Source organism: Fringilla coelebs, assembly GCF_963513975.1.
Source record: "Fringilla coelebs genome assembly, chromosome: 6".
NCBI lineage: Eukaryota > Metazoa > Chordata > Aves > Passeriformes > Fringillidae > Fringilla > Fringilla coelebs.
Window position 1 is genome coordinate 44174376 of NC_140034.1, and position 21993 is coordinate 44196368.

The 21993-nt window shown below is 42.5% G+C and overlaps 1 protein-coding gene across 3 annotated transcripts in view; it reads left to right on the forward strand.

The window, feature by feature from the left end:
* Positions 1–822: 822 nt before the first annotated feature.
* CPT1A (carnitine palmitoyltransferase 1A) overlaps positions 823–21993 on the forward strand; it is a 38518-nt gene continuing 17347 nt past the window's right edge. Inside the window, exons 1-9 of one of the 3 annotated variants that reach the window (XM_084208542.1) lie at positions 823–910; positions 13946–14024; positions 14169–14323; positions 15313–15452; positions 15852–16023; positions 19090–19191; positions 19893–20030; positions 20865–20942; positions 21616–21723. In XM_084208542.1, coding sequence (XP_084064668.1) covers positions 14183–14323; positions 15313–15452; positions 15852–16023; positions 19090–19191; positions 19893–20030; positions 20865–20942; positions 21616–21723 — 879 coding nt within the window. In that variant the 5' untranslated portion in view covers positions 823–910; positions 13946–14024; positions 14169–14182. Of the gene's footprint in view, positions 911–1014; positions 1098–13945; positions 14025–14168; positions 14324–15312; positions 15453–15851; positions 16024–16909; positions 16956–19089; positions 19192–19892; positions 20031–20864; positions 20943–21615; positions 21724–21993 lie in introns of those variants that run through there. The other 2 variants (XM_084208543.1, XM_084208544.1) reach the window with 2 other exon arrangements.

Consider the following 21993-nt stretch of genomic DNA (forward strand, 5'->3'; position numbering starts at 1 on the left):
CCGTGAGACCGGTACTTTGCATTTTAATTACTTTCATGAATTTGCATTTTTAAAAGAATGTAGTCGCTTTTACTGAGATGCATTGAGTGTACTTATTCCCCTCCAATCCCTGGAGGGATTTGCTGGAGCACAGTGGGCTGGCTGGTCCGTCCCGTGGGGGGCTATCTTGGCTCATGCTGGGGCTCCCGCACAGAAGGGGCCAGGACTGGAAGCTCTTGCTGGCGCTCACCGGGGCCCTTGCGCTGCCCTGTAAGGATATCGCTCACCTAATGCCCTGCGCCAGTCAGAACCCAGGCTCCAAAGAGAAAACTCAAATGAAAGACCCTCCAGCCAGGGCTCCCGAGCAAAAGGAACCAGGAGGGAGAGCTCTTGCTGTTCTGCGCCTTCCCTTGGAAGCTCCTTCACACCCCCTCTGCACTTGCTCTAAGATCTGACCCCATTCTTGCCAGAGCCCAGGAAAGCCTTGGGCTCACAGAAGGGCTGGGGAGGATCGAAATCTCAACTTTCCTCGGCAGTCCCTTCACCACCAAACAGGTGCCCCACGCGCAATCCTCCTCCAAGGAGCACGTTTCTCCCCGCCTCGTTTACGGCCCCGGATCCTCTCCTCGCAGTCCCCGAAGCTTCTTTCCCGCGGACGGTGGCGAGGCCACAAGGACCGTATTTCCCGGTTCCCGTCGCAACCCCAGGACGGCCACCCCCACCACTTCCCCGCGGATCTTCCTTCCTCCGTCCCGGCTCCCCGCCGGCCGCCCAGCCCAGGCCACCCCATCCGTCCCACGGCCCCTCCCCGCCCATCTCCGCTCCGCCTCCGCGGGGCGTGCAGGGGAGCGGCCGCCGTCCCACCGCTGCTTCACGAGCGGCCGCCGCGCCACTCGGCCCGGTCACCGCCCGTCGCCGCCGGTCTCTGCAGGTGAGCGGCACGGGGCCCGGGCTCCGGGGCGGGCAGCGGGGGCCGTGTGCCCGCCGGGTCCGGCTGATTCACCGCGGGCTGCCGCTCCCCTCCCCCTTCAGCCGGGACGCTCCGGCAGCGCGCCGCCGTCCGCCTTCCTTGGGGCTGAGGAAAGGCAGCATCGGGGACAGGCGGACGGGCTCGCTTGGTCCGGTTTTAGCCTAATTATTGTTTCCATTAGGCCGAGCGCGAAGTTCCGTGGTGCATGTGCGAGTGCGCCGGGTGCCGCTTCCTAAGCGGGGCTGGTCCTTGCTGGAGAAAAGGGTGGAAACGCAGGGACGGGTGGTGGGCGCGGTGCTGGCGGGCGCCGGAGAGTGCTGGAAAGGCGCGGTGTCCTTGGCATGGTGCTCGCGATCTGCCCCGGTGTGAGGGATCGCGCCTCAGTGCTGCAGATAAGGGCGGGGATGGGGGCAGGGGAGCGGTGTGACACAGGTACACCGGGAGGCTCGCTGAATCTGTGCCGCCGCCGAACAAAGGTGACGCGGGTGACCCGCAGCTTCGTGGGTCTGACTCCTGGCAGGGAGGAGTTTCACGTCTGTGGAAGTGTGCGTGCGGCGTGGCATCGGTGGTGGGTTTTCGAGTGCGGAAATGAATTTATTGTGTGTGTGTATGAGAGAGAGAGAGACTAGTCTATATGTCCGTGTGACTCCAGCCTGTAAGACATAAAAACCGCAGTCACTACAAACTGCTGGAACTACAAACACAGGAAATGTAGTATCTTGTTCAAGGCGTGACAGGTTTACTGCATGAGAATGCTAATTAGACTTCTTGTAAAAAGGTAGACCAAGATTCTCGCAGCATCACATTTTCTCGCCTCATATTCCCACGGCTTTGGTCTTTTCTCTATGTTCTCTGGTCTAAAATAGAAAATTGAACTTTAAATATTACTTGGGCTGTGATCCAGTTATAATAGATGTGTACTAGTGTTGATGAAACTGTAACAGGAAGCACCTCTTTTGGAAAGAGAAAAGTGCACAGTAGGACCAAGACAAACGTCTCATTCTTCCTCTTAACCTGGCAGCTTGTCAGCACTTAGAGGACAATCTGCAGTCTAAAGGAAATTACAGTACAGAAAACTGCTCATTTCCTTTTCACGTGTGTGTAGGGGAGTAGCACTGAAAATGGAGATCTGATTCCTCCGTTCTTCTGTCGTTATGTTTTCCCGAGTGTCTGACCTGTTCAGTTTCCAGATCTGCTAACTCCTTTATGCTTTTTCTGACCATCAGGACTGGATGCTACATAAAACAAGCGTCGTGGGCTTCCGTGGTAACTAGCAGGTTCTTCTCCTCTTGTAAGCATATCGACATAAACTAATGACTACCAGTTTACAACAGCACAGGTGGTGTTGTGTGGATCTTTGTTAGCGCAGGAAATGTAGCTTCTCGTGGTTACACAGGTATCGGGCTCTGTCACAGCCATGACTAAGTTTGAAAGTTAAAAAGCACCTGAGTGCTGTTTAAAATTCTGGGGTGTTTCAGCCCTGACTGAAGAGCCTCTTCCAGGAAGAAATCACTATTCCTTGTTCAAGAAAAGCGTAACCTTGAACTACTGAGGCTCTTCAGCGCTGAGAACCGGGCTAGAACTCTCTCGGCCGCCCGAGCCGAGCACCCCCTTTGCCCCCCGCTCGCTGCGAGGTGCGCTCGGCTTCTCTGGCCGCTCGCCGTCCTTTTCTCTGGGAACTTTTGTTTGGCAGCGCCTTCCCGGCGCGCGTGGAAAGGCCTGGAGCGGCCGGGGACGCGCGGGCGGCGCGGGGCGGGGCCGCGGCGGCGCGACCTTTCACCCACTTCTCGGGAGCGGTCACGTGAGCGCGCCCGGGAGCGCGCCGGGGGCGGGGGCGCGCCCGCAGCCCGGGACGGGCCCGGTCCGCGCTGGGAAGCGGCGGGAGGCTGGAGCCGGAGCGGCCGGGGGGTCCCGTGCCCCCCCGGTGGTGGTGGTGGAGGAGGATCCCAAGTCTTCTCTCAAAAGTCTGGGATGAAAGGCGACTTGAGCAAGTGTTTGTAGTAAAAAGACAAACAAGTAACACCCCCGCACCCCGAAAAAATCCACATGTATACCCCAGCCAGTCAACTAAACTCCTAAACTATGTTTTTGGGGTTTTTTTAGCATTCCAAACCCATTGTCTCTGCCCTGCAGCATGCTTGTATCGTAGTCGTGAACTCCACGTTTGGAAAAACACGATCCAAAGATTGAACCCCCTTTCTTCAAGTCTGGGTTAACTATAATGTGAATGTCAGTTTAAATATTTTTGCAAATCTTTGGAACCGGTTCTTCAGTCTTAGAGCCTCAAGCAAGCTGAAAGACCTTATTGAGGTCTTTCAATCTTGTGCGGTAACTGATCATTGAACTACGGTGAGAGCAATAAACTCAGCTTGCTTTCTCATCACCACACGTGGTTGTCTATCTTCCAGCATCTCTTAAGTCCTAAAATGTGACATCTTTTATGTCTCGTAAAAGTCCTGTCACTGTGGAAACATTTGTTGTCATAGGGAAGATAATAATTCTTCTTTACTGCAAGAGCACAGAAGCTCATTAAGTTCAAAGAGAGAGAGAAGGGTTCAGCTTGTATATTCCAAATATCTGGGTATCTATTTTATAGCAGTTAAAAAGAAATACCCAGGTCTAGAGCCTAGTTTTTATGAGGTGGGGGAGGTTTCTGCATGGTATGATAACTGCCCAGTGTTTTAGCAGAGTATGCTTCTCTCTTAGATTATTCCGGATTTCTAGAAGGTCAGAGGATGTAGTTTGCTGGGTGTGGACAATATAACATGTATTGCAGCAGAGGCTAGAATGATCTTAGAGGCTGAGGAACAATATAGTATGTCTAGTATAAGGAACAAAAACCCCCTAGAAATAATTCAACAGTTGTAAAAGTTTCTGGTTTGATTTTGGAGCATGTTGGTGGTTTGTGTTGGGGTTTTGGGGAGGGGGTTGTTTGTTTATTTGTTGAAGTGTACATCGTGGAACCATCTTCTACAGGAGCATGCTATTGAGAAGAGGAGAGAGATCATGTGATCCAGAAACTGTAGTGATTAATATTCCTTAGGGTTAGCCTAGTAATTAATTAACAGATTGTTTCCAAATCTCCTCTGCTTTGCCTCTTTCCAGATCAGGTGAGAAGACAACTTACTAACTGTGGCCTTTCTCCTTGAAGTGCTGGTGAAAACAGTCTGCACTCTGAGAAATCTTGGTGGCATCTGTGTTGAGTAGTCTAATGGAGGTTTAAAGCCTGCAGATAAGTACTTGGTTAGATTAAACCAAGATGTTAGGCTCAGTATCTTAAACTGGATGCCGAGCCTAACATTGGAGTCTGGCCCCTGAAATTAACTTGCTTGTCACAGGAGCTGGCAGTCACTACTGGAGCCCTCAGAAATAACTGAGTGGAGAGCACATGAACTTTCTGTCACTCCACAGTTCCTCACCATCGTGGACATGTTCAGTCTAAACAGTGTCATTCAGTGTAATGGAAAACAGTGTTTCAGGACCACGGTCTGTGACTATTTTCTCCACTGGCATCAGTTTTTCTGAAATGGTTCCAATCTGATCCAGCCCCTCTGAGCAGTTGAAAGCTGTGTGTGAATCAAAGCTCACAGTGTTTCTCTTGACTTTCTGTTTGAGAGCTACAGCTGAGCGATTGCCATTGCTGCAGTGTTGTGTCTGTTGGAGCTAGGAGCACTGGAATGAGTCTGCCTCGTGCTGTGTCCTGACTTACTCAGCATCCCAGGGCCCGTGAGCCTCTGGGATAGAAGGCTTGTGTGTGGCAAATAGATCTCAGGCCTGCTTTTAAGGAAGACAGCTGTTGGGGTGTGCTTATGTTGCATTCATTCGCCGTTGTCATTATCTCTTTCCATCCATATAGATCTGTTGCTCCAGTTTACCACCGAGGAAGGGAATAAGAAAATTGGCCCAAGATTCCAAAAGAGATATCTGCAGAGGGTAATGAATATATTCACCCACAGGTGATCTGGGAATCTGCTGAGGTCAGGACATAAACTATCTGTGGAGCCACAAGTTACTGAAGGCTTCTTAGCTGTTCTGATTTCAAACTCTCCCCTGTGGGTGAGGTTTGCTGTAGGTCCAGTGTTGCTGTAGCTGGGCAGAGACATGTGTTCAGTTCTCTACCGTGGCTTGAGCCACAGCATTTGTTCATCTCTTAGTTGTGAGAAATCCTTAAAGACAGTTGCAATTCCAAAAGCTCACACCTGTCAGGTGTAGGTGAGGGTGGGAAGGATTGGAGCCAATGATTAGCAAGAATCAAAAATGAGAACATGTCCCAACTTAAGTGTCATGAGAACACCTGTCAGGCTCATTTTGTTTTCATCAGTGCTATGTTAATTCAGCGTTTAAAGGAGAGTGACTCTTTGGTTTCTATTTGTATGCCATAGTCATTAGTTTCACCTGAGAAGCCTTGAGTAAACTTAATCCTTGTGGCTAATTTTTGTACAGATACGATTTGGCTTCACTCCCCTCATATTTCTCTTAAAGATTTTGTGTCTGTAAAATATGATTAGTCATTGTAAGATAGCTGAGTTATTGGTAAGACTTGAAAGCAGCGAGTATCTGTGTCATCCTATATACTGAAGCATGATTAGACATTATTGAAGGTTAGTAGGCAAAGAAGCAATTTAGAAATAGAAATTCTCAAGCGAATCACTGTGTCTGGTTAATCTTTGTAGTAAGTTCAGAAGTGAGCACCTTGTGGAATGTCACATGAGCTCAGTATAAACTCAATAAACTGCTCTTTTTGAGGCTTTGGTATCTGGATACCTTTTTGCATAAGTGCAGTGTACAGGGAGGTGCCATTACCTAAGAGAATATCAAAGAAATAGATATGAGAAACCAGACAGTCTTTTTGTGCATGTGTTTCAATGTTTCATCTGCACATTTTGTACTATTTACTGAAGATTCTATAGAGCAAGACCTGAATTTCCTTTGAAAGGCATAGAACTCTAGACAAATTTGCTGTTTGTTTAGATTTCTCTTAAACTGAATGCTTTTTCTATAGCTTTTTGTTCAACTATGCTTCAAAGGAGCACCACATGCACACACGTGAAAGCATTTTTGGCATCCTTTTGGCATTCCCTGGTTAGCTGCACTACCTTATCGATCCTCTTGCAGTAGGGCAGAATTTTGGCATTTCTGTGAGTGACTGCCTCCCCAGAACTCTGGGACCTTGAGTTACTGGATGCTGCTGTACAGTGTATACTTCAGTGCCCGAAGTTATTGTACTTATAGTAAACCGCATGAAAAACCTCCACATACTTTACTGAAGTCAGTCAGTTTTGTTATTGATAATCATTTTCATAATCATAGTAATTTTAATTTGATAGGAGCAGTCAATGTTTTCTCTAGATAGGTGTGTATATACATGTAACATTGAATTTCAAGCTTAATTTTTTATTAGGAGCTTGTACAGTTTCCCACCAAACCACTGCAAAATATGGGGTGCACAAAGTCAACTCAGAAAATCTACCTTCTGCCTTAAAACTGGCAGACTTTCCCTGGGCACGGTAGTGGTGTTTAAAATACAAATATGCATTTGAAAACCTTGTACAATAAAACTTTGGGGCTTTTCAGTGAAGAAAAAGTTACTGGCTTAACGCTGAAAAACAGATGAATCATTTTCTAAAGAGTTCATTCTTCAAAGTCCAGCTTCTTTTGTCCTCCAAACTACTGGCATATTTTTGTCAGTTGCAGAAAACTCGCTCTTTTCGAATATTTGGCTGCTACTACCCATTTGAATTTCAAGGTACGCTGTTCATTTAAAGCAATTGAAGCACAAGATTTCTTGTTCAGGCCTTAGTGCTCTATAAGTTTATTTTTTACAGCAGATATCTTATGAAAACTCCTACATTAAATTTCTTAAAGCATCTCTGCAGATTTGATTGTTCAAGCCCTTAATCCTCTTACTGGCTCTTCACTGGACTATCTCCAGTAGTTTCATTTCCCTCATTGGGGAGCCCAGAATTGCACAGAGTTTTTGAAATGGAGCACTGAGTGGAAGGGCAGAGGCACCTCCTCAGCTTGGTGGCAGCAGTGCTCCTGGTGCCCCCAGGGTTTTGTCAGCATCCTCTGCAGCCTCGCTGCAAGGGCACCTTCCTGCTCGTGTGCCCCTTGCTGAGCTTTGCTTTCCAGCCACTCAGTCTCTGCTGTGTGCCTTAGCCCTCCCCACCTGCAGGACTTTGCACTTCTCCTCGTTGAACTTCACAAGGTTTCAGCCTGCCTGTTGCTCCAGCCTGTCAAGGTCCATCTGGATGGCAGTAAAAACCTTTAATTAATCAGCCACTGCTCCCAGTTCCATTCCTTGTACTTGTGAATCCATCAGCAGTTTCAGTTTGGATGGTTTTTTTCCTCTGGTTGGTCAGGGTTTTTGTTGGTTTTATTTTTTTGGTTTTTTGCATCTACTTCTGGGATGACTGTATAGGTCAATTAAACTGTAGCAGGTGGCAAAGTGTGGAAATAAACGAACAGGCTAGGAAGTTGAGGATGTTGGCACTGGCTTTGTTGTGCTTCACTATGTATAATTTCATTGCAAACACACTGGGCAAAGTCAGCTGCCAGAGTTTCGTCTGAATACTTTGTGTAGGTGGTACTGAAGGCTTGGACTGACAGGACCATCAATAACAGAAATGCAAGTGAAACCTGTAATAATGCAGGAGGAGATTGGATAAACATCTCAGTGCTTGGAATTCTCTTTCTTTTGATTTAATGCCTGCTGTGAAATCAACGTATTTGAGCATACAGAGTTCTTTAGTGATCTGTGAAAAACAAAATACATTCATAGTTTTGGCTTTCTGGGAGATAGAAAATGCAAATTTTCATAGTAATGGCTTACACAACTGAGAGAGAATACTTGGTCACTGTCTCAGCACAAACACCGTGCTGCTTTTCAAGTGTTCAAATACTGGCTTTAATTTCATTAGGTCTGTCCTCAGACTCTTAAAATTCAGTGGCCTACCCTAAAGTGTCATAATACATTATCAATAAACATGCAAAATAAATCTTTTGGGTGTTCATTTTCTTTTAAAAGCTGTAGCAAGCTCACTTCCTGAAGGGAGATCTGATGTGTGGACAGCAAAATACTGGATAAATGTCTTCAATATTTTCAATATTTAAAGAGATTTCAAACTCAAAGTCTTTTACGAGAACTTTTGGGAGCTCCAGAATTATTTTCTAGTTTTCTGTGGCTGCTTTTAACATTCAAACAGTAACTCTTACTGATTTGCATGTTAATAGAAATAGATTCCCTCCCCCTCACTTTTCTCTTTTAAATAAACTGGTTTTGGGTCAGACTAAGACTTTAGAGTACTTGCTTGGTTTTCCAAAACCATTCTTCATTCAAGGTGTCCAGCTTTAAATGGAAATTTTAATATAGTTTTAAGTATGTTAAGTAATTAAAACTGGTTTAATGTACTTTCATCTGCTGTTTTTCTCCCCTTCTCCTCTTGAAAGCTTCCTTAAACAGTGTCATTTTAAATAGTGTAGTATCACACTTTTCTCCTCACCAGCCTCTACTGGAAACCAGAGTGCCAAGCTAAAATTTGAACTTTTAAGTTGATTATGAGAAACAAAAGAAGAATTCTTCAGGGTCAAGTTTCTGTTGTGGTTCATTGGGTTTTTTGTTTTGTTTTGGGTTGTTGGTTTGTTGGTTTGGTTTTTTTTTTACTTCTGAACTTGCCTAGTAGGAACTTGGCAGGAGTCACTTTTGTTTCATGACAAAAGCCTTTGCCATAAAATGCTTCTCATTGCTGGATTGGTGGTGCCTTATATCTGCCTGAAGTGATGAGGGTTTCTGGGTAATTTTGAATTCAGAAATGCCATGGTACAGGTAATTCTGACTTCAGAACTGCCATCACACCTGCAAGTAGTGCTGCAAGCCTACCCACCATCTATGAACACTCTGTGCCTTGGGTGCCAGGGATGTCTGTCTGAGAGATCTGACGGTATCAAACCTGTGTGTGGTTGTACCTAGCCATGTTCTCAGAGAAACTATATGCAGCAGCCATTGCTTTTTGTAGAATAATGTCAGTTTTTGATTATCCAAGTGGACTAATTGGGGAGAATTGTTTTGTGAGCTTGGTTTGGTTACTGAAAGTCATAAAAGTCATATGCTCTGTGTATTAAAGCTAATCTATAAATAGGTGTCAGAGACCTGTGAGGAGGAACTCAAACTAAATTATCAATGTACCTTGAGAGTCATAGAAATAAGTCTTTCATCAAAGCTCTTTGGGATCAAGTGAATGAGGCTCTTCAGTTTTCCTCTGCATTTGTTAACTTCCTATGCAGGAAAAGGCGTATTGATGTGAAAACGGTGTTTAAGTAATATGTGTCTTTTTGTTAGATGTTTAGAATCCTGACAAGGAGAAAGGACAGGGGTTTTTCTATTCAAGAGGAAGAGGAAATGAGGGAAAAGTGAATTGCATGAGCCAAGCGATGTCTAGGAAGCAAGTGACATCCTCTTAAAGCCTAGGATTTGCATTTGTTGTGAGGTATAGGTGTGACTTTATTCTTTCTAGCACTATCCCTTTATGCATGTAAAGTGTATGAAATCCACAGAAAGATAAAAAAGATTCATGCTCAGTAGCGTTTCCAGGAGAAACTGCTTTAAGAATTAATCCCTTGTTTTGTGCAGTGTGCTGAAATGCAATTAGCTTTTGCATCGTGGCTTGCTGCTATTTTAAAATGCACATGGCAGTTCTTTCACTGTGCTTCAGAGAGACATTGCCAACCACTGGTAACTTCTTGCATGCCTGACTTAAATGGAAGCATCCTGCACATCTCTTAGCCTCAGATTTTCCAGAGCTGAAGCCCTTGTCTCCTTCTGTGACTGTCGGAACATACGAGTCCCAACACTGACTGTTCAGTGTCTGCAGCCTGAAATCATAAGGTCTGTGAGTTAAACCTCAGTCTTTGTGGTGTAAATGTCCTGAAACTGCAAAAATAAGTGTGAGGATGCTTTTTGCGTAGTAGATGCAGCAGCATAGTTTTGCAGACCATCAGCACATAAGCTTTCTAGCGTGTAATGTGTTTTCTTGACTTAAAAGCGGCATCCAGCTTAGCAGTGCTTGTTTATAACAATGAGGAAAAAATTGTGCTTAGTTTAGTTTGGCTCAAGCAGAGCTATGAAAAAGGAAGAGGAGAAACATCTGCAACTGTTACAGCATGTTTGAATTTAAATAAAACCAGATAAGAGCAAGGAACAGGCAGCTTTCTTCTTCAAATAAAAGGAAAAAAACTCACAAAGAACCAAGAAACCAAATTTTAAGGGGCAAGTCTGTGGTTTTAAGGTACATTAATATTATAAGAGAACACCGAAAGGAATGAAAATAACCATTTCAGATGAGTTGTAGAAATTATTGCGCCGAGGGCTTTTGAGTGAGAGAGTGAGACTCCGCCAAGCTGCTAGGAAAGTCAAAAGCTGTTGTTTATGGCGCTCAGTTGGGAGCGGGGTTAATCAGTATATGCTGTGCAGAAACGCGCCGCAGCCCCGGTGCCCGCGGTGGGAGGACGCCCTTGTGGCCGGCGATGGATGCGGGCGCTGCCTGGGGAGCGCTGCCGAGTCAAGTTTAAAAGTCCAAGGCTCCGCCCGTGCCCTTTCCCCCAGTTCGCCGGCGAGCACGTGGGCGCGCAGGAATGCGGCAGGGGAAGCGCGCCGCGGCTCGGGATTACGCTGGCCTCCGAGGAGGAAAACAAGTGTTCCGAGAGGCGCACCTCGGGAAGCCTTTGGTGTTCCGCCATCATAATGCAGGGCGGTTTTAAAGGCTTACGGTTTTTAAAGTGGAGGAAAAGAATATGAAAAGAAACAAGCCGCTTTGTTGCTTCACGTCTTAGCGTCAACAGTGCAGTCCTAGAACTGGGCTGTGCTTGTTTTCAGGGCTCGTTTGCTTTATTCAGGATTAATTCATTTTATTTTTCTTTTTCATTGGGTAATAAGGAACATTTTCCTTAATGAAACATTTATTTTTATGAGAATGCTAAGTTTTAATTCATTAAAATGTCAGGTTGACTGTTAATGCTTGAGGCTATTTAGAATATTTTTCTGCCTCGGGCAGTAAAAAAAAGCATGCGCTTAGAAACGAAAGGGTTCCTGAAATTCTTTCCATTCAGAAACAAAGAGGAGGTTAATTAAAAATTTCTAGGCTGAGAAGTCACAGTGGAGTTGAAGGGTAAGGGAAACTAGCTGATCTCGTACTTAAGACACTGGCATTCCAAAATGCAAAATTCCATGAGTGAACTGAGCAGAGCCTGTTGGCCCTTCTTGAGACAAATCCAGGTGCCTGATTCTCTGTACACAAATACAGTTGAGTTCTTTTGTATGTTGGGGTTTTATCATCCCACTCTTAATAGTGCCGCTAAACATATGATATATTCTCACTTTGAAAGCTTTTGCAACCCGGTTGAGCTCAGGTTATACCCTCTATTACTGCTGCCTCTCCCTGCTTTTTTGCTCTCCTTTCAGCTGGTGATAACCAATTTAAATGAATGAATGGACAGCTGACTTGGACTTCCTCATACTTGCCTGCAGCAGAGCCCATATAAGTAGCTGTTAGTGACATAGTCATTAAGTACTACAAATTGCAGTTGTTACTCCGGCACACAGGGCTTGTGTCAAAGCTTTTGAAACTGGTGTTCAAAGCTGGTTTGTGTTCTTCTAATTTGTTCTTCTTTGTTATTCTAATCAGACACTACACACACATAAATCAATCGGATACTACCTGTAGGATGCTGTGAGCTTTAGGTGCCTTCATTCACCCAGCACCCAGCTTCTCAAACCTGAGCAGTGGCTGATGGATTTGTGAGATCTGTGAACTACCATTAGGCACTGCTGTAGTTGTATTGCAGAGGTGGATCACTGTAGGCTGGTCCAGGAACAGGCACGTTAAATATTGCAAAGAATCCATGCCTGTTGGTCAGCAACCTTAATAGACGATGTGCCACAGCACTTACCTCGTTCATCTCTGCCGAGTGTTCCTTCTCTTTCTATATTGTGTATTTTTTCCTAAGCCTGCTGTTATTGCTGCACTCCAGGTGCCTGGTTGCTCATGCACATTGGCACCCGTTCTTTGTGTTTCAGATGACTTTGGTTAAGTAGAATATTTACAGACTAGAGGAGCAGCACTCTGGTGGTAATGAACTGCTTTTGAAATGCCCATCCAGATTGCACTGGTTAGTCCTCATGTGCTGTTCAACAGGCATGACAGTCTACCAGAATTTAATTATGAGCTTTAGGTTTGCAAACAAAATGGGAATTTTAGCTTTTAGGATTTAAAAAAGGTTAAGTAGTTTTACTTTTTGTGTTTTTGCTTTCATAGCAATGCCAGTGCAACCTTAAAACACTTGGTATTGGTAATGTGTTTTGTACCAATCTGAATCTCAAACTTGCCCTTGAGTCCTGACCTACAGATAGGGCAATAAATTCCACTGCTATTTAGTCATACTTCTAGGAGGATATTGGTTTTGGAGCTGTGCATGAAAGTTTTGTTAAGCTAATAAATTAAGTTGGACAAGAGACTCACTTTGAAGTCATGAGGGTCTCCTCAGGAATACATAGTTTTGACCATTTCAATGTTACACATAGAGTCTGTCTCCAAAAATCTACTTTCTAATTGTAAGTGCTCAAAAAACATTTGTCTGAATCAATAATTAGTAGGAGCAACATCCAGGGTGTTTATGTATAAATGCTAGTTACTGGGACTAAGGAAAGCTATGGAATTGCCCAAAAGTTTAACAAGGGCAAGTGCCAGATTCTGAATTTGTGTTGGGGCAACCCTGGCTGTGTGTATAGATTAGGAAATGAGAGGCTGTAGAGCTGTGCCACAGGAAAGGGCCCTGGGGATCCTGGTCTGTGGGAAGCTGGATCTGAGTCAGCAGGGACCCCCCATTCCCCCCCAGGGGGACCAACCCTGTCCTGGGGGCATCAGGGACAGCATCACCAGCCAGGCAAGGGAGGGGATTGTCCCTCTGCTCTGCACTGGGGCGGCCTCACCTCGACTGCTGGGGGCAGTTTTGGGTGCCACAATATAAAAATGACATAAAGCTATCAGAGAGTGTCCCAAGGAGGGCCATGAGGATGGTGAAGGGCCTTGAGGGGAGAGAGGGTACAAGGAGCAGGTGAGATCACTCTGCTGAGCCTGGAGAAGAGGGGACTGAGGGAAATCCTCATTGCAGGTACAACTTCCTTGTGAGGGAAAGAGGAGAGGCAGGTACAGCTCTTTCCTCTCTGGTGACCAGTGATAGAACCCGAGGGAGAGAGCCTGAAGCTCTGTTGGGGAAATTTAGGTCAGATATTTGGAAAAGGTTTTTCACCTGGAGGATGGTTGAGCAGCGGGAGAGGGTCCCAAAGGAAGTGATTGCAGCCCCAGGCCTGACAGAATTCAAGACATGTTTGCACAGCACTCTCAGGCACATGGTGGGTTCTTGGGGCTACATTGGGGTTACGTTTCTGTTTCAACTTCCAGTGGTTTCAGTTTGAGTCTTTTGTGGCTGTTCTGTCTGTATTGGCATGGCTGTTGGTATTTGTTTGGGCAGTTAAGCTGAGCTGTAATTCCCTGAAATTTCATCATAGTTTCAGATTTCTTTGGGGAGGTAATTTTTCTGACAGTTGTGATTTGGTTTCGTCAGCTCTGCATAGTTTTGATTTTTGCAGTTATTTGCCAGTCACAGCACAGAGCCACAGGGACTATAGTCTCTTACTGCTTTGAGTAAGCATCTCGAAATTAGGATATGAAAAAGATTTTGGGAGAAGATACGGCCAGAAGCAGCTTTTTTTTCTAGCTGAGGTCAAAACTTTGGATACCTTTTGTTTCAAATAAAACATTTTCTAAATATCCTTTGAAATGTAAGATGCTCTGTACCTGTGATACGCTTTTTCTAAATGTTTTGGCTTTCACTTTCTGTTCTGCTCGGATTTTTTTATGCCCTGCATGTATACGTGATACGCTGCTATTGTGATGCTGCCAAAATACCCAAGTTACACAAATGTTTTGTTTCCATTTGCAGCTGTTTTGGTTAAAAGACGTGCCTTAAATTAACCTTCAGGACGCTCAGACTGAAGTGAAGCAGAGCCTCTAAGGAAAAGGCAAGTACTATAATAAATTTTTCATCCTTGGAAATCTTTGCCAAAATCACGGCAAAGATTTGCCATATCTTGCTGGAGATGGACTAGGTCCTAATTCCTCTGAACAAGAAGGAAATACTCTTTCTAAACTTTGTTTTATGACAGATCTCTCTCTGAAAATGGCGGAAGCTCATCAGGCAGTAGCTTTTCAGTTTACAGTAACTCCAGATGGGATTGACCTGCGTATGAGCCATGAGGCACTCAAACAGATCTACCTGTCTGGCATCTATTCATGGAAGAAGAAGTTCATCAGATTCAAGGTATGCTAAACTAGTCCAGTGCAAACTTCTGGGTTATTTAATGTTTTATGAATTTATTGAAGTTTTTTTATGGAAAACTGATTTTTTTTTTCCTTTATGGTAAATAAGGTTCCTCATTGTGAAAGACTTAAGGGGTTTTATATAAGACAAGGGGCGCTGAGGAAGGTGGCACAGGGTGATACTGTAAAGACTGAAAGGGTACATATTTTTTATTTATTCTATGGAAGCAAGATGAAGCAGATGTAGAAATTAACTGACTTCATTCTCTTCCTAATGCACCACATAATAATATAATCTTTTAACAGAAGTCAAAAGTACAACTAGTTGTGATCTTTAGTGTCGTATGTCTTAGAGGTACAAGGCTGCACTATTATAGCTAAGTAGTATTGTTTCTGATGAGCTATTTGATAAAGATTGTTTTGTTCATGGGATTATAACTGTAAATATCTTGTTTCATTAGTAGCAATCTACATAAACTACAGGTTATCTTCAACATCTCTTTCAAAAACATAAACATATTAACAGAAATCTTATTAAAATTTTCTTGTAAAGCCAATAGAAGAACTGTTTAAATTGCATTAAAAAAGTTAATTCTGGTTCTCAGTGTCTTGCTCAGTAGGATATTTTTACCATGTATTCATGTAGAAGGGTCTAACTCAGTGTAAATTGAAATTATTGAAGTGTCATTTGTTTTAGAGTTGTTAGTTTCCCTATTTTTAGTAAGACTTGCAGCAGGATCAGTGTATCTACAAGAGAGTGTAAACGTTCCTTTCATTGTTGATATCATTGTTACAATTTTCTGTAGTAATCAAACTTAGGTAAATCCATTCCCTACTGCTGAGATAATCTCATGTAAGAAAATGTTGGATAATCTCAACTACTTGTTTATAACTAAATGACTTAAATGTGTTGATTTTTGTTTCTTTCCATGGTAACATGAAGTCAGTCACTTTGGTATGAAAAAATTATGTGAAGGCTTTTCTTTCCAGAACGGAATTATCACCGGTGTTTACCCTGCTAGCCCATCTAGCTGGCTCATTGTAGTGGTGGGTGTGATGTCAACCATGTATGCTAAAATTGATCCTTCCTTAGGGATAATAGCCAAGATCAACCGAACACTTGATACAACGTAAGTGGACTGAAATGTTAATGTTTCTCTAAAGGGAAATCAGTTTTATTTATAGCTGCTCTTAGAGCTAGTCCTGTTAAAATGTATCGGTTCTGGAACAGTATATTTGTGACACCTTAAGCCAAATAAACTGCTGTATGAGGATATGAAATAGGGAGGTTGTACCAGTATTACTGCATCGTTCTGGGTATTTGGGGGGCACATTTGGGAACTTTTGTGGCCTTTGATGTTGCTGCATGGAAAGGTCTTTGGAAAGGAATTTATGAAAGCAGGGTAAGCAGGCACAAAGCTTGTGTAAGGCCTGTCTGTACTACTATTAGAGTTATGTTTGCAATCCCAGCTTCTCTTTGGAACTTAAATGGACACTAACTGGCATATGCTGTCTTTTGTTTTAAATAGTGGCTATATGTCAAACCAAACACAGAACATTGTGAGTGGAGTACTTTTTGGCACAGGGCTTTGGGTTGCCCTTATCGTCACAATGCGCTACTCCCTGAAAATGCTGCTCTCCTACCATGGTTGGATGTTCTCTGAGCATGGCAAGCTTAGTGCTGGCACCAAGTTTTGGATGGTAAGGATATGTTGACTTCATTGCATCTTAACTTCTACCTGATCAGTATTCAAAGCCTTATAGTAAAATTTTGTAGTTTTATTTCTTTCTTGTGTTTTTTGTGTCATGGGGCAGGAGGATGTTAGGTAGCTATTTCTACCGTCACCCTTCTAATGCTGTAATGAAACTCTTCATCGTGGCCTTTTAGAAGGAAGAGTAAACACTTCAAGAGGAACTTCTAAGTTGTCCAGTGCCTTGGGCCTGTGTGACTCAGTACCTGCTTTTTCTCTATGTGCAAGTGCAGTTAAAGATCTTCGGCTGCAGCACCAAAGAATCTTGTCCTCACACAAAGTGCTCCCCTAATTCTTTGTTGTAACATTAAGATTTCTAGTCATCCACGATAAAATTATTCATATGCTTGAAGAAAATATTGCTGAGTGTCCTTTCAACTGATTTATTGGCATGTCTCCAAAATGAGTTGGGGGAGAAGCATAAGGTGTAGGTAGTGTGTTGTGCAGTTTTCAGATAAGGTGAGGGTGGTATGTCTCCTGTGGGTTGATTGTTGTGGTGCTTTGGAAAAGGATTCTTAAAGGATATGATAGGTATAAAGTGAGGAAATGTAAATGTTGGTGCTGCAAGAGATGAAGTGAGGTTTTGCTACTTGGACTCGGTTCTTTCAACTCGCTTTTGCCTGTATTGTGGTAGGAATAGCTCAGTTTCTGTACTGTGATAAAATTAGTCTCTGCAGCCTCAAAAATTACCAGATGTGTGTTAAACTAAGCACAAGCCATGATTTACTATGGGAGCTATTCAAGGCTAGGTATCCAGAATGGTGTACACTAAAACAGAGTTTAATGTTTGTCGGGTATAAGTGAAATTTCTAATTGATGGTTTCTCCTGGAAGCAGTAGCAGCCTCATGACCCAAATTGGTACAGTCCAGGGGCTCTGAATGGTAAGGCTTTCTGTCAATTGCTTGGAGCTGTAGCTGCCTTGGTTTTCAGCATGTCCTACCAGATGAATTTTTCAAAGCTCTTAATATTGCCTTATCAACCTTAAAACAGTATGAACTGTAATGCTACTTACCATGCTTTGGTGCATATTGTATTTATCAATTTTTGTTTGGTGTGGATTGTATGTGTTTAAAAGTACAGAACACTGAAGGTGTATGCCCAACAGTGTCTCATCTATACCTACTATGAAGGGCTGTTTAACTTGACCCAGCAACACTAGTGAAACAGCTCCAACTACCCTAACTTACTAGATTTTTCTAATACTGTTTTCTCTTCAGATGATCATGCAGATCAAAAACCGGAACTCTAATTTCAGTCACAATATGAAGTGATTTTTCAGACCAGTTGGAAGTCTGGTGGCACTTTCAATCAGCATATTTCACCTTGTAAAATCAAATTTCCTGTATCAGTGTTCGGGGGAAATCCAAATAGTAGTTGCCATTTGAAAAAAACAAAAAGTGGTAATTGTATGGGAAGAGATGAAACATGTTAGAATGACATTATTTGCTGTGTCTGCGTATGAAGTCAGTGATGTAATGAAATGTGTCTGTCTGTCAGAGCATTTTATTGGTCTCAAGCTATTATAAATTCTCTATTACAAGTCTTTTTTAGAGATAAGTACTGTGAAATGTGTTTGCTGTTTTTTGTCAGTTGAGCAGGTGCACTCTTAAAATAATTTTAGCCTTTTCTGGCTTAATAGTTTTGGAATAAAATTGTCTCCAAGTATGAAATTAGATCCCCAGGTGAAAAGCTGAGCTTTCTCTTTCCCACCTGTTTCCAAAATACTCTTGTCCTGAAGCACAGCTGGATTTCATTGGCACACCACTGTGGTGCATCCCGTGTGCATCTGCTGGCTGTGATACAGATCCATTCGCAGGGAGTCTTTGTTGCTGGTAATACTCTGCAATTGTTAGTTGTTTTGTGCTGCCTAAAATTGTCTCCTCTAGCTGTGCTGACCCAGGAAGCTGAGAGGGAGGAAAAGCTCTACCTTCCAACAGTTTTGTTAGGAGAAGTTTTCAGAATTGAATAGTGAAGTGATGTCCTCTGTTTTATTCTGTCTTGTCTGTTGGCTTACATATGCTATCCTGTGTATTGGACCAAGATTCCACTTTGACAGTAAAAGTTCCACTGGGTTGTTGGAAAATCAAGTCACTTCACTTGACTTTCATGCTGACATAGGGTGGCAGTCTCAAAATCCTTTCATGAGTAGCCTAGAAGTTGCATGGTCTAGAATTTCAGCTTAGTGTGTGCTGCAACTGAAAAGTAGTGGTGGACAGAAAAGCTGCTTCTGTTTTCACTCTCCTGTGGAGCACAGGAGATTCTGCAATATCTGAAGCTGAGTTCTCTCTGGCTTTTTTGTTTCATTGCTGGGGGGTTTTTTTGTAACACAAGCACTGGGTGTAACGCTGGCATGCTTGCACAATTTGGTATGTTCAAATCATGCAGTAGACATGCAGAGATGGATTCATGCTTGAATTAACTCCCTGTAACATCGATCCTATTACTGATGTTGAGCTGTAACTTTGGAAAACATTAAACCATGATACAAAAGCAGAATTATTCTTTTTAAAGATTACTGTAGTTATCTGGAAACCTTAGCTGAGTCACAGGTTTGATAATGATTGTGTTTTGAAGCACAATTTAGGTATGTTTCTGGTATCTACTGTGTAATATAGTAAAAGGTCACATGGTAGACGTGAGTTTTTTAATCTTTCCAGAGGGGAATGTATGAAGAAAAGAAGTGCTAAGTAACTGTATTTATATTGAGATCAAGGTGTGCCCTACATAAACAGCAATATTGTCTGTGACAGGATGGTAACTGGGAAGTCAGGAATGACCATGCCTATCTTTCTCTTCCACTGCCATGTGGTTTAACCTTTAGGAAGTTAGTTTCTGTCAAGGCATTTTTTTACATGTGAAACCCTGATAAATGGGGTAGCTTCCTAAATCTAGTACAGTATAATTTACCAGTGAAAAGGACTGTGAGTTACATTACACATTTGCTCTGTTGTTTTTCTTCCGTTTAACCTAATAATTTGGTGTGTGTGTGTGTATTTTGTTTTTGCTTTTCTTCAGACCCTTGTAAAACTCTTCTCAGGGCGCAAACCCATGTTATACAGTTTCCAGACATCTTTACCACGATTGCCAGTTCCAGCTGTTAAAGACACAGTTAACAGGGTATGTACATTCACCAGTTTATTTTCCTCAGTAGCACAGAATCCATACCTAGATGCCTTTTGGAGTGTTTTTGCCATGCCTCATGAAAAACTGCCTAGTGGTATTAATATGGTGTAACAGATTGAAAGTTCTGCATGGAAGTGAGCATGAAGGCTGTGACAAGCCAGTGAAACTGGTCACAGTTCGAAGCCAGTGTGATTCACACTGCATGACTTGATGCCTCTTGTAAGGCTGTGCCACAAGTGTGATTTCCAGGGTGTTTGAAGCACACTTCTGTTATCTTCCCCAGTTGTACAGTGTTATTAAATGTGTGTGTTATAACACAAAATCTTGTAGCCAAGTGGGTAAATATGGCAGTATGTCACAGAAACTGAAGGTTTGATTTTTTTAGAGGAGAAAAAAAAAATCTCTGTCTGCTACTGAAGAAGCAGCATGCCTTACCATTTGGAGTGGAAAATATTTAGAAAAGTTACCTCTTCCACTTGTGTTTGCTCACAAATGTCTGAAAAAATATGTTATTGTTTGAAGTTTGCAGCAGACGTTTAGAAGAGCGTAAACTCTTATTTTAAAAACATAGTATTTGCAGCCTTATGGATTGAGCCTGGATAATCTTTATTTACTGTTGAAGTGCTTTATGTAGGAATGGTGAGAAGCTATGTATTAGTTCCTGTACTGATGCTAATTCTTTTCTTCTGTTCTAGTATCTGGAGTCAGTTCGACCCCTTATGGATGATGAAAAGTTCAAAAGAATGGAGGGTCTTGCCAAAGATTTTGCTTTTAATTTGGGACCAAGGCTTCAGTGGTATTTGAAGCTAAAATCCTGGTGGGCCACTAATTATGTAAGTAGATAAATAGGAGGCTTAGTTGTTCCAATTATGTTATTTGTTCCCTGTTGTTCTTTTTGGCTTAAACTGCATTATTTCTTAAATGTAAAAGAAGGTAATTGAAACTGCTTAATATTATTTTAAGTACATGTGACTTTGCTTGTAAATGATTTGTGTGATTTGGTAAACAGTATGGTGAGCAAAGGTTGAATGAAACTTGAAAAAATAAATCCTTATTTTATGTTTTGTTATTATGGAGAATTTTGGGATTTGTTTATTTGTTGTTGAGCTTGATACCTCAATAATGGGCCTGGCTACCCGGGTAGTTTAGAAGAAGATTTAGAACAATTTTTTAATATAGAACAGCTGAGGTATATATAAGAAAAATAAAGAACTGTATCAATTGAGTTGTTGAGCTATCTTTTCTTTTTTCTTTTTTTTTTTCCTTACAAAAAAATTCCAACCCTCAACATCATAGTGAGAACTGTAATGTTAATTCCTTCTTCATATATTACCTAACATACCCAGGCAGTCTAATCTGTCCTAGCAAAAGCTGTAAAGCACTTAGGAGATCTGATACAGTTTAAACATTATGTGGTGATCATGACTTCTTTGAAACCTTATCAGAGAGATACAGCTGAACTTGATTTAGTTTTCTCACCCTTTTTTCCCCTGTTTTCCCTGAAGTCTGATAGAAATTAGTGGGGCGGGGATTATTGTCTTTTTAAGTGCTAGCAGTTTCCTTCCCACTTCTGGATGGACTGTTGTCTTGTGGAGCCATCAACACAGAAGCCAGAAACTGTGAAAATGATGAGATTTTACTGCTTTTGTTTTTCTTTCCTGCTGCAGGTTAGTGATTGGTGGGAAGAATATATCTACCTTAGAGGACGTGGACCAATCATGGTTAATAGCAACTATTTTGCAATGGTAGGTAAATCCTATAAACACCTTATGTTGCATAGAAACTGTAACATTTCTGGCAGGCATCTTGCTTCATGATTTCTTTCTGCTTAGAAATCTATTGCCACTGAGGATGTAACCTTTGTTTTTCTTTCTTCTGTTTTCTTTCTTCTGGTATAACCTGCAGCCAGTGTCCTCAGGTACCTTCAAGTATGTCACATACTTAAGTATGTGACACATAGACCTATCTTAACAGCCCTAGCACAGCTGCCACTTTGGCAAACTCATGCAGTAATCACATAAGCAGTTTTGTCCTTACTGTAAAGAGCAATCTTCCAAAAGCTCCATGTAAAACTTCATGGGTAACACAGCTGAAGGAGGCGTGTGCTCATGCTAGCAAATGTACGTACGGGAAGTCAAATTGTAAAAGATTGAAAATAAAAAGAAAGAAGAAAGAAATATGATGGTTTTATGTAGCACTGTCTTTTCTACTCAAATGATTAATAATGTTTAAGGAGATTGAGACTGCTGAAGAAAAGTTTCACCAGCTGACTGCACTTGTGCTCTTCATAAATTTTAAAGCCTTTTCTACATTGTCCAGAATAAACGTTCAAGTACATGGATAAGAAGTGCTATCAGGTTTGTTTTTTTTTAATGTAGCCTGGTAATCATTAACTTTTGATTCTTATCTACTTTACAGGACTTCCTTTCTTTATATCCCACAACCCTGCAGGCAGCTAGAGCTGGTAATGTTATCCATGCCATCCTGCTCTATCGGAAAAAACTGGACAGACAAGAAATCAAGCCAGTATGTATATCAGTTTAAATGGCTTTTGGTCTTTTTCCAGCACAATCTGGGAGAAGCTGACCAGCTTTCAGAATGGGAGAGGAGAGGAATGTCTTATTGTTACAAATTTTTGTGGTCCAAGTCATCTTGGCTATCACTTGAATTGCACATGGGCAGAAACTAGCAACTGTCAAAAATACAGAATTGCAAGGATACAGAATGATTGGGATAAAGGTCTGGAGGCCACTTGACACCAAGAGTGGGCCAGCTTAATATGATGACAGCATCCTG